Source organism: Myotis yumanensis, unplaced genomic scaffold, assembly GCF_028538775.1.
Source record: "Myotis yumanensis isolate MYYU_CA2020_CCGP unplaced genomic scaffold, mMyoYum1.0.hap1 SCAF_2, whole genome shotgun sequence".
NCBI lineage: Eukaryota > Metazoa > Chordata > Mammalia > Chiroptera > Vespertilionidae > Myotis > Myotis yumanensis.
In genome coordinates, this window is record NW_027223753.1 from 213,325,306 (window position 1) to 213,338,567 (window position 13,262).

Here is a 13,262-nt window from a genome sequence, read left to right on the forward strand (position 1 = left end):
ATAGTAATAATAGTGGCAGTCAACATGCACAGAGCCCTTCCTATGCACCAGTTTTAAGTACTTTGTAAGTATTAATCTAACCCCACAAAATGAGAGCAATTATCTCCCACATTTTCCAGGTCAGGAACTAAAGCACAGAGAAGTTAATAACTTGCCCCAAATCAGAACTGGGAGAGGGCCCAGCCTGATCTGAACCCAGCCAGTCTGACTCCAGGCCTCACACTCCTAACCACTAATGCTACACTGCCTCCCAATATAAACAAGACTAACTTGGAACTTAGTCACCAGAAATAGTTTTGGTTAATCAAGCGGACTGAATTATAGGTAAATGAAAACCCAGATTTACAGCCCCTTTCTTATATGGTGACTTGCAGAGGTCCTAAACATTGAAAAAAAACCCACCAAAGACACTGCCACTTTAATATGTCCTGGAGAAATTTGAAATAAGCAATAGTGAGAAAGCCAACAATGTGTAGCCAACAATGCAGACGCTCAGCTCATGAGCTGCACAAGCACATTCTCCTAATGATGCCACGTGCTCTTAAAGAGAGGTTTCAGATAGCATTACCTTGTTTTCTTCCAAGTTCCTTTTCAACTTTTCTTCCAGGTCCCTGGTCTCTTCTGAGCCCTTCAGTTTTCTCTGCTCATAATTTTCACAGGCTTCCTCAAGCTGCTCTTGTAAAACGTGGGACTCCTTCTCAATCTGTGAAATATCCCCCTAAAAGTAAATTACAAAGTTTTCTATTAAAGTAGCGAAAAATGCCTATTTCTGATCTTGTTCTGAACTGCCTCTTAAAATAAACAAAGGAGAGTAAAAGGCAGATGAAAATTTTCAAGGGAAATGCCACAATGATTCAAGAATTAAAAACTCCTGAACACTGTTAAGCAAAGCCAGCTCTTTTAAAATAATGTTATTCGTATTACTGGAATTTATAATGAAACTTTTCGATTTGTACTATAACTAGTTCTGAATATTTGTCTTAGAAGGGTTTGGTATTGAATCAATAGTTTGATGTGAATGTCATTCTCTAACAATTAACATCAAGAACTATTTTTTAGGTTTAAAAGCTGCATATATTATGCATATTTTAGATATGAACAGAACTTTTTTTTTACTTTGGTTCTACTTTAAAGTGTTTTAAATGGATAGTTGCTGATTTTTTTTAAGTTAAAATATTATCAATGAATTGCTTTCAGATATGTAACTATCTCAAACCAGCTTTAAAACAAACAAAAGCCATACTCTAAGCAGTGGTTCTCAACCTTCCTAATGCTGCGACCCTTTAATACAGTTCCTCATGTTGTGGTGACCCCCAACCATAAAATTATTTTCGTTGCTACTATTATGAATCATAATGTAAATACCTGATATGCTATATGTGTTTCCGATGGTTGTGACCCACAGGTTGAGAACCGCTGCCAGTACCTTTTTAGCAATTATGGAGTCGATAAAATAACTTTTCTCTGAAGGTATATTAGCCAGTAAATTATATTAATAGATTTTCTAATTCAATCATTCTTTAGAAAGTGAAGGTCTTTATAATATTATCTATATCATTCATGCGAATAAGCACTATTTATCAATTAATACAGGCTCATTATAGCACTTAAACCAGCGGTTCTCAACCTGTGGGTTGCGACCCCTTTGGCGGTCCAACGACCCTTTCACAGGGGTCGCCTAAGACCATCCTGCATATCAGATATTTACATGACGATTCGTAACAGTAGCAACATTACAGTTATGAAGTAGCAACGAAAATAATGTTATGGTTGGGTCACAACATGAGGAACTGTATTTAAAGGGCCAGAAGGTTGAGAACCATTGAGTTAAACAGTAAAGCCATTATACTATGAAATAAATAAGCTAGAAAAAAATCTTACCTTTTCATCTGCTTCTCCTTACCCAATTCCAACAATAAAAACAGAACAGGACTTTTTTGGTTATTCTCTAAAGCTTATTCCATAACATTTCATATGGAATTACTAGTAGATGGCTCCAAAATAGTTCTAGTCAGTCATTCCCATCTAGTTACATGAATGACACTCGAACCTTTACACAGTGTGATACAATTCTGACTCACCTGTTGTGCCTCAAAAGGATCATATGGCTCAGTATTGACTTCTCGATGTGCTACATTCCCAGACACCTTTGGGGCAAAACAAACACTCAATTTTAATCTATGTCAACTGCTCTAGTAAAATAGGTCCATTATGTAATACCATTTAAAAACATGCTCACAATTTTTGTAAGGTTTTGTTTTTTAAAAAAAATGATTTTGACTCATTACTATTAACATATTAGTTCAATGCTTTCTAGAAAATAGAAAACTTGGTGAGTAGGGGATAATCCAATCAGGGTTTAATGAATTCATGCCCAGTAAAGTTAACTACAGAGGCATTTAAATTTATTCTCATGCTTGTTAGGAAGGAACTTTTATGCACCCCCCTCCTGTTTCTCTCCATCTGGTTGCCTTAACTCCCTCCTGCTCCCGTTTTGGTAGGAGAAACTGGGCATGCATGTGTAGCCCGGACTCTCTTTCCCTTCCTCTTGGGAGCTGCGTGTGCAGAAAGCACGCTGTCCCTCCTTCTCTACATCGTATGGGGCAGGCACCCATGCTGGGAGGCCTCCAGTCCAGCGCTGCTGTAGGGCATAAACTGGTGAGTGGGGGTTCCTGTTAAGACATGCACTCTGCATAGAAAGAACCACACCTTCCAACTGTGCCTTAATATTACTAAGGTGATGTTTGGTTACATCTATTGATTCCTCTAGTTTATTTCCCAACTGGTGCAAAACTGGGGTAGAAAGCAAGGGTATTGTTTACTAGGCCCTAAAATTCTTTCTTGACAAGATTACCTATTATGTCCTACAAAAGGGATCATATTTTTAAGACATTTTCAGGTGAAAGCATTAGTAACCATATTTGTTCAAGCATTTTAGTGTATATATATTGGCAATGAAAAATGAAAAAATAATTTAACTTCAGTATTAAGACAACTTCTTTCTATTTAATCTTACCTGTATGGCAACCACTTGTGTATGTGGAATATTCGTGGCTTCATCGGTCCTTTCTGGGTTTGCTTCCTGCTTGTGGGCAGAATTTCCACAGTGACCATTATTTCTGCTGGGCTCACTCTGGGCTGGATCAGCACCACCTGTGCTGTACTGTGACTTTACTGATATCTGCAAAGAGTCCTGAAGGATCTGTGTTTCTGAGGCAATCTGGTTGCCAGGGGCATGCTCAGCATTCAAACGACGACCATCAAAATACACAGCAGCACTCTGATCTGGTCTGTCATTGGCTACGTAAGATGACACCACTGTCACTGATGTTTGCAGCTGATATTCAGTTGAAATGGTGGCCAGCGGTGTGTAAATGTTAGTGTACTGGGGCAACGTCGGGACCATGCTTATGTATGCTGGTGGTGGCGGGGCAAGCTCGAATGCCCTGAAGGGAAGGTATGTACAGTACCCTGTGACCACATGGGCTTGAGTCCAATAGGTTGTTTTCACGTCCTCATGAACTGGCTTGGGAGAAATGGAGGTCGAACGACCCTGAGGATGGCGACTCGCATCCTCAGAGGCTGCTTTGGGAGGACTGGGAGCGACCTCTTTGGACTTCTCGCCCTCTGAAACTGACCTGTGAGAATTCTCGGGCACTGGTAGTGGCTTGGACACTGGTTGTGGCTTGGACACTGGTTGTGGCTTGGACACTGGTTGTGGCTTCTCAGTTTCACAGGCTGGTTTGGGAAAATCAGCAGAGGCAGGCTGGGGTTTTGCACCCTCAGAAGCTGGTGCTGAAGATAAACTGGACACTGCTTTGGACTTCACATCTGGTTTAAATTCCCTAGCGGTTGGATTCAGCGGCAGTTTAACTCGTAAGTACTCTCCTGTTTTTGACATTTCTTCCACTTTTGTCTTGATGTTTTTCTTCTTTCTCTTTTTCTTGAGCCGTGATGCAACTTTCTTCAAAGCAATACAGTTGTCAATCACAACAAAACGAGGACATCCTAGGAGGAAAGATTTCAAACCTCCAGCTTTTTCTAGTATCTGACGAGTTTCTTCTGGGAAGAATTCATATTCTTCAGAGAACATCTTGTTACTCATATCCAAGGGACCATGCTCCTCCAACAACTGAGAGAAATAACTGGGGGGAAAAATTTGCATTTACATAAGTTATTATAAGTACTTGTACATGTTCATTAGAAATATATATTTCCCAAAAAATTCTCCCAAAGCAAATACTATTTCACTTCCAGCTGATCTCAACTCCTCCCCAACAAATATTATACTCATATTAAATCTGAGAAAGGCTAACTGTAACCAATGATACTATAAATAAAGTTTTGTTTCTCCCTCAGAAAATAATTTTTAAAAAGTTTTTTTAGTAAAAAAAAAGGGGGGATTAAAAAGTTACTTTATACGTTTTAATTATATAAGTATACAATCTATTTAAAAAGCAATGAAAAGAAACTTTATCTGAGAAAAAACAAAATGTCAAGTGAAAAGAGGAAATAAAATTTCCAGAAAAAATCTGATTGGAATTTGCATATAGTACATCTATTGTAATTTTTTGTTTAAGAGTAGGATGTGATTCAGAGGTATTGAAATCAATCATGTCCGATCAATAAGCCAATACAGTACAGGATCAGACCCACAGTAACAGAGCAGGTCCCTTAATCTGCCTCCAGCTCTGGACTGTGGTCACCCCAGGTCTGGGCACTATCTATTCTCAGGCCCACAAAGGCTTCCTCCTCCATCTGAATTTGGTTTCAGTCTATAACAGTGAGAAAGTAACAAGACAGACACATACCACATACAACTAAGAAGGCGTTTCAAGAGCAAAAATCTCCAAAGAAACTTTCTTAGTAAATTAATGTTAACCAGGAAGACAAGTTATTTAGGAGATAAAAGCAACACTTTTTGAAGCAAAGAAAACTCCTTTCTGTGCAGAAGCTGCTGCAGATAAATGCACAGAACAATTACAAACGGCTGCCCTCTGTGCAAACGGCCGATGCTCTGAAGCATGAAGACCCAATGTCACTCTGTCAGCACTGCTGCTCTCAATACTGAAAAGTCACCCATCTCTCTTAAAGTGTTCTTTGATGACTATGTTCCCTTAGAATAATTTCTACAATTGAAACTTCCCTACATATATGATGTTTTGCAAGATAACATGTTAAATATGTTTTTGCTTTAAGATTCCCATCAAACTTCATTTTTAATGGGAACTTTCTAAAAATAAAAAGGGGTTGAGGAGAGTGAAGTACAAAGAAACAAGTGATGCAGTCTCAGGAACAGTAATCCTTGTAGAGGATTTTGGCTGATTAGTATAAATAACATTGACCCTCCCCTCCTTTGTCTGAAGAGAGTCCTTTTCTATTGGTGTTTAGTTGCCACTGAGCAAGAGCAGAACAAGCATCAATGGTGTATATGTATTTACTTCTTCTCTCCATGATGAATACTTAAGAGAATTATTGAAACATAAAACGTTCTAACTGGATGAAAATACTTAAATCCCAAATGGGGTAACTGAAGAAGAGACCACATGAAAGGAATCACTCTCCATCTCAACAACAAATTTCAAGTGACACGTGACAAGGATAGTATGAGTATGCGACCTCGTGAGCTTTTCCACAGCCAGCCACGAAGTGCTGATGCCGAGCTGGTGACAACCATCCAGCAACCAGTAGGTCACGTTCCTGAAGAATAGTCAGGAATATGAAAAATGCTCATTGTGCATTTTCAGGTGAAAAGGTAAATGACGAGGCTGAGCATATAGTACAACCACAGTTTGCAAATTTTAAAACCTATTTTATCCACAGACTTTTAAAAGTCTAAGGTGATGCACACCAAAAGTTAACTGTGGTTATATCTGGATGATAGAAATAATAATTTTTTTATTTTGTCCTTTCAACTTTATTTTTAAAAAATTCAAGAATCTGTATTATCTATATATATAAAAGGCTAAACGACTGTCCAACCATCCGACCATCTAGTACCTATGATGTGCACTGACCACCAGGGGGCAGACGCTCAACACAGGAGCTGCTGAGCTGCGGTGACTTGGCTGCAGTGGTTCTCAGGTGACGCAACTCAGAATCAGAGAGGAGGGAGCCCGATTCCTTGTGGGGCTGCGCGATTCCACCTTCGGTGTGAGTTATGTTGTTGCTGGGGCACTGTCGGCCCCGAATCTGGTTTACTGTCGAGCTGCGGTGACCACAGACGCCCTTTGAGCTGCAGCACTGCCCCAGGTTCGGTGCGGGGAGGAACTGTGGGAGGTTGGCTCCAGGATGTGTCTGGCCCATCTTGCCCAGTCCTGCCCCACCAGCCACCTTCTAATTAATTTCCTTTCAATGTGCACAAATCTGTGTATTGGGCCACTAGTTACTTTTATAATCAGAAAAAAATTTTTTCAAAGAAACAGAACCTTCAGGTTTTGTCCCCTGGCTAAGTAGCAACAAATTTTTCACACATTCAATGCAGAACAAAATTGAATGTGTGAAAAATAGTCCAAAATGTGGACTATTTCTTGCCTAGTCCAAAGAAATAATATTATAACCTTATTGTGAATAAAATTTTTATAATTACTATTATTTGAAATGCAATCCAAAATGAACTTTAACTCTATTTATCCACTTTTCTGGCCTCAAAAAAAGTCACTTGGTTGGCATGGCTCAGTGGTTGAGCATTGACCTATATGAATCAGGAGGTCATGGTTCAATTCCTGGTCAGGGCATGTGTCTGGGTTGCGGGCTTAATCCCCAGTGTGGGGCATGCAGGAGGCAGCCAATCAACGATTCTCTCTCATCATTGGTGTTTCTATCTCTTTTCCTCCCTGAAATCAATAAAAATATATTAAAGAAAATAAAGAAAAACCATTAAGAGGAACCCAAGAGCATATAACCAGACTAAATAGGAATGCAGCAACTGAGGAAAACAGAATGACCAAATTGTGAATGAGTGACAGGTTTTTCCAGGAGAACAGTTAGCTTTTGATTTGATTCTCTGTTGCAGATCTTAGCCCTCAGTTTCATTTCTTTTTTTTTTTTTTTTTTTTTTTTTTTTTTTAAATATATTTTATTGATTTTTTTTTTACAGAGAGGAAGGGAGAGAGATAGATAGTTAGAAACATCGATGGGAGAGAAACATCGACCAGCCGCCTCCTGCACATCTCCCACGGGGGATGTGCCCGCAACCCAGGTACATGCCCTTGACCGGAATCGAACCCGGGACCTTTCAGTCCGCAGGCCGACGCTCTATCCACTGAGCCAAACCGGCTTTGGCCTCAGTTTCATTTCTTAAGGAAAACACCATGCACTGCTCATTAACGCCAACCTCAAAATGGTAATTCCAAATCTCACTGAACTCTTTACTCCATTATGTCATACTAGTGGTCCGGTGCACGGATTCATGCACATTGTAAGGAAATTAATTAGAAGGTGGCTGGTGGTGTGGGACTGGGCAAGATGGGCCAGACACGCCCTGGAGCCAAACTCCCGCATTCCCTCCCCAGCCACCCACACCCCTGGGGTGGTGCCGTGGCTTGAACGGTATCTGTGGTTACTGCATCTAGGCAGTAAACAAGATTTGGGGCTGACAGTGCCCCAGCAATAACATAACCCACAGCCAAAGGTGGAATTGCGCAGCCCCACAAAGAATTGGGCTCCCTCCTCTCTGGTTCTGGGGTGTGTCACCTGAGAACCGCTGCTGCCAAGTCACCACAGATCGGCAGCTCCTGTGTTGAGCGTCTGCCCCCTGGTGGTCAGTGTGTGTCATAGGTACCAGACGGTCAGATGGTCGCTTAGCCTTTATATATATAGACTAGATACCTGGTGCACAACATTCGTGCACTGGGGGGAGAGGGGGGTGTCTCTCAGTCTGGTCTGCGCCCTCTCGCAGTCTGGGACCCCTTTGGGAATGTCCACCTGCCGGCTTAGGCCCGATCCCCAGTGCGTGTCATAGCGACTGGTCGTTCTGCCGTTTGGTCGATTTGCATATTAGGGTTTTATTATATAGGATAACCACTCACACTCGCCTTAAGTGCTAATTTAACATCCACATTTTCAATCCAAAAGTAACTCACACCCAAGTTACTTCAAAAGGAAAGTCAGTTTCTCTTTTATTAGGTTAATGTCAGGAGGTCAAGTCTCCAATACCATACAGGGACACAGGGCCATCCAGCTAAACAGCCATCATCAGGCGGCAGTAAGAACACGATCTGGGCATCCTTTTCCAGGTAAAAGGTTAACACTTCCCCAAGCTACTCGGCTGGACTTATAAGATGCCAAACAGATGCATCCATCAACATAAGGACAATGAGATCACATAATCATTCTCCCCCTTGTCAAATGTGTAACCTGAAATTCATGGTGAAACGTTCATGGCTGGAAACTTTTATCAGTCCTATCAGGACGTAGCAGGACAGTTTTGGAAGCAGGAAGTATCCACATTAGCAACTCAAACTGACAAAATAATCATTAGGATTTTAAATTTAATAATTAAAAACCCTCAGTTTTATTTGTATAATACTGAACAAAAGCTATAAAAACACTTTCCTTTCCCAGAGTTTACAAGCCATCAAATGATTCCTTTAATAATCATTTGGGACACAAATTAAACAACTTAACATCTTTAACTGGCAGCCCCCATATAAAATAGTTGTTGTAGAAACATTCTACTCACTCATACAGAGTTGAATTTTTTTGCTTTGGGTTAATGTCCCACAGCTTCTTTTTACGGACAACATATTCATTGCTGTGCTGTCCATACAGAGCTTCGAATTCTGCTACATCTTGCCGAAGGTGGTCAGGCACTACAAACGGGCCTGCGGAATTTGAATTGCGTCTGTTGATTTAAAAAAAAAATTTTTTTTAAATAACTGACCCAGCTTTAGGTGACCGAGAATAATACAGGGTTAGGCAAAAGTAGGTTACAGTTGTTTGGGGCCTTGACTTACGAGTTTAATTCATTCCGTGACAGAGCTCATAACTCAAACTACTCGTGTTAAATCTTAAAGTGAACGAGTGAGACACGTGATGCTGGGCTGATGTTGTGGCGTTCACTGTGACGTCCGCTGCGCCAACTAGCGGAAGCTGGCTCGTAACCCGAATTTTAGCTTGCAACTCAAAGCAAAAAATTGGCCGAGAGACGGATCGTATCTCGAAAAACTCGTTAGTCGGGACACTCGTAAGTCAAGGCCCCACTGTAATGCCATAATTAATAAATAATAATACAAGAATACACAACTATAAACCTACTTTTGCCTCACCAACATTAAATGGAAATAAACATAAAGATAGTAACATGTTATGTGGTATTATGATGCAAAAAAACAAAAACCTGCTACCAGAGAATTTAATGCAGAGAAGTTACCTTCCACAATTACAGTCAAGAAGTAGATGCGCCTGACTACTGAATAAGCACTTTTAATTACCTACTTATTCTTGCTACCAAGAGCACATTTTTTAAAACTCCTGGGTTTAAAAAATAAAAAGAATCAATGTTGCATTGATTGTAACTTGTTATAGTGAACAATGAAAGTTTTATTATAACTGCTATTAATTTAAAGTGAAATCGAGACTGGTACTTAATAAAAAGATTTTTTTTTTAAAGGGGATGATTTTAGCACTCTACAAAGATGCAGTCTGAGTGTGGGCTCTACACCAGATTGCTGGGTTTAAAATTCGGCTCTGCTTTCACAAGCTCTGTGTCCTTGGGCACGTCATGCAACTACACTGTGCATTAGTTACCTTACATATAAAATGAACATCATAATTATCTCCTAGGGTGAAAGAGTGGATTAAATGAGTTGTACTATATACAAAGCTCTTAGAATAATGCCTGGTATATAAGTGTAATATAAATATATGCTATTATAATTTTAACTTAAAACAATTTCTCCACTTAAAGAATCCATGAAAATGACTGTGCAAAACTACTGTTACACAACCTCTTTAAGAAATGTAGAAAAAATCCCAAAGTTTTTTTGTGTTTTTTAGCCCAGAAAAGAGTATGACATAAAAAGGTCACTGCTACTGACTAGTTTTATTTCTACTTATGTCTATTTGTTTCTTTAAAACCTAGCTTCAACAACCAGATGTTATTAAAAATCACTAACATTTAAGGTTAAACTATTACCTCATATATAACTTCCAAAACATCTCCATTTCTCCTATTTTAGCAAATATGCCAGTAATTATTAATAGAACATTCTCTTCAATGAACATTTTAAAGAACATTTTCTAGGACTGCCCCATAGTATCTTGCACATAGTGGGTTCTCACACTTATCAAGTGAATATCATCAGCCTTGTGACTTTATTTTTTTTTACTGTCCTCACCTGAGGATATGTTTTTTTTAACTGGTTTTAGAGAGAAAGGGAGAGAAAAACATGGATCAGTTGTCTCTCGTATACACCCTGACCAGAGATCAAACCTAAAACCTTGGTAGGTGCCATGGCTGGGAATCTAACCCACAACCTTCTGGTGTACAGGACAACACTCCAACCAATGGATCCACCCAGCTAGGGCAACCTTGTGATTTTAATGCAGTTTTTATGAATTTTCAACACTGACAAGCCATGCTATAAATTCAACCAAGATGGTCACATAGGTTGTCGTCATAGATGCATATCTTTAGACAGAGAAGTTAGGGAAAGCACAAATGTAAAGTGCATTAAATTAACATCGCTTAAAACACTTGAGTTAAAATGAAGCAAAAATTTAAAAACTGTACTTACTTATGGTCTTCACCTGAAGCGATAGTCTCATTATTAGGTGTTACTGAAGTTGTTCCAGACCCAACTAACATAGGCTGGTTTAAAAGACAGAAGAATGACAATAATGTTCTACCTTAAAATTGCCATTAATACTGATGACTGCTTTACATAAATAAGCATGCAAACTGACAATATATGAGACTTATCTAAATTGTCTTTTGAATAGGAACACATTAATAATAAAAGTTTCAACAACCATAAATAGGCCCAAATTAACATTTAGGTAGCTTACCACACTCCAAAAAAATTTAAATGTCACTCAGTTTAAAATTCCCATTAATTTTTTTAAAAAAATATATATTTTATTGATTTTTTACAGAGAGGAAGGGAGAGGGATAGAAAGTTAGAAACATCGATGAGAGAGAAACATCGATCTGCTGCCTCCTGTACACCCCCTACTGGGGATGTGCCTGCAACCAAGGTACATGCCCTTGACTAGAATAGAACCTAGGACTCTTCAGTTCGCAGGCTGACGCTCTATCCACTGAGCCAAACCGGTCAGGACCCATTAGTTTTATTGACTGCTCTCATCCTCCTGTAATATTTGTTCACTGTTTCCACACCTGCCCCCAACATAACCCTCAAATACACGAGAGCTATGAAGAGCCCACTAGCGACCTCATGGGTTTAGAGCTCGGCCTTAGGTGAGAGGAAGGAAGGGAGCCTATCAAGTCTGAGATTCTGCTTTAATGGTTAGTATTTACCACCTTTATTTTGAATATTTTTGTTATTGATAAGAGGTATCATGTCATCATACAAATGGTAACACTAGGGCATAGAGAAGTCAAATAACTTGCCCAAGGTCACAGAGATAATAGAAACAGCAATAAAAATCACAATAATTGGTCAAGAGCCAAGCTATAAATTCAGGTCTAGCTGACCCCAAAGCTGTCTTGGTCACCCTGTTCTAGAACCATCCAGACAAAATTACACATTATGAAAATTGTCTTTACTCAGAAATTTTCAGAAAATAAAAAGGACAATAAAAATAAAAGTTTCTTTTAAGTGTTACTTATATACAATATGAACCTTGAATTTATTCAAAATGTAGAAGACTGCCAAAATATCTTTAAAGCCTAAAAACTCATCTCAACAAAATGCTTCAAAATATCCCAAGAACTGGTTAATTCTAACTTACATATTAAATTATTTTACATAAGAATTAACTCAGAAAATACTCCATACCTTTAAATCTTTTGGCTTCTTTTTCTTGCCTTTGTTTTTTATCTTGGTAGAATTAAACTAAAAAAGGAGAAAGAAATCACTGTGAACACTCAATTAACAGCACTATGAAGCTACCATGTATTATACCATGATTTTGAGACTGGTCATAAGTTGAATTACATAAAATGTTTAACAAAAATAACACTATAGTGTGTCAGCCCTATTGTTATGATTTATAACAGAAATTAAGAAAAAGTTTAATGTTGCCTAATGTTATAACTAAAATTACATTGTTCCAACATTTTGAACTCATTTTCAATAGTTTACATCAGACTTTTAAGATAATTCCAGGTACATGCTAATAGTATTTTAATGATTTTCCTTTTACTTAGGCAAACTAGACATGTGCACCTGGCCAGACACAGGAGCACTGACAGTGCACTTAAGAGAAGCTTTAACCTCTCACAGGGTATCTTAGTTGTGCTTCCATGTGTAGCTGGGCAATACTTGATAGAATGGACTAAGACAAAACTTCAAGTATAGATGACTTGATCCTAAAAAGTCAGTAAACAAGCAATTTTCTGTTGGAAACTCCACAACCTACTAAGGAAGACAACTCCGGTGTTATTCTAAGTTAAACTCAATTTGGAGGCACTCAAAACAAAGTCCCTTTATTTTCCTTAAAGAGCAAAACATGGAAATTTTCACAATTACAGATAACTTTTCATTTTTATGCCAGGAGATTATTCAAGAACTGCTTTCCTATTTCTAAGACTAACATTTATTAGCTGTGAAACTTTAAGGCCGTTGTCTAATGTAAGCCTCAGCGTTTGCTGATTTGCTCCGATTCCAAGGGGTAGATTGGGATTAACTTCCTAATGAAATAGGACATGTTATCCGAAGTCCTCCAGATTGGGTTCTGGCAGTGCCACCTAGGATGGAGCTACACTGGCCTGGGTCCTCCCCCTTCCTTTGGCCAACACAAACCAGAACACAGCATTTAAAGTGATCAAATGACTCACTGGCACATCCCCGCTGTCTTGTTTCCTCAGCACAGTGCAGCGGCTGTCTGCAGGAAGAGAGACCGTTTTGTGAGCAAGTGAAGCATTAACATCGCCATATAATACACCAAAACGGGTGGGGAACCTTTCTCCTGCCAAGGGCCATTTGGATATTTATAACATCATTCGTAGGCCACACCAAATTATCAACTTAAAAATTAGCCTGCTCTATTTGTTCAAACATTCAATTAACTCATCCCTAATTCCTTGGCAGGGCCAGACCACATGATTACTTGGGCCTTGGCGGGCCAGACATTCC

At 39.1% G+C, this 13,262-nt stretch overlaps 1 protein-coding gene across 6 annotated transcripts in view; it reads right to left on the reverse strand.

Moving 5' to 3' along the window:
• Positions 1-13,262, reverse strand: part of TTC3 (tetratricopeptide repeat domain 3) — a 104,115-nt gene that overhangs the window by 21,021 nt on the left and 69,832 nt on the right. For all 6 annotated transcript variants that reach the window (XM_070407207.1, XM_070407209.1, XM_070407210.1 and 3 more), the window contains 7 exons: positions 12,965-13,011; positions 11,964-12,020; positions 10,740-10,813; positions 8,684-8,845; positions 3,017-4,145; positions 2,082-2,147; positions 569-718 (listed from right to left, as the gene is read on the reverse strand). In XM_070407207.1, the coding sequence (XP_070263308.1) occupies positions 569-718; positions 2,082-2,147; positions 3,017-4,145; positions 8,684-8,845; positions 10,740-10,813; positions 11,964-12,020; positions 12,965-13,011 (1,685 nt within the window). The remainder of the gene's footprint in view (positions 1-568; positions 719-2,081; positions 2,148-3,016; positions 4,146-8,683; positions 8,846-10,739; positions 10,814-11,963; positions 12,021-12,964; positions 13,012-13,262) is intronic.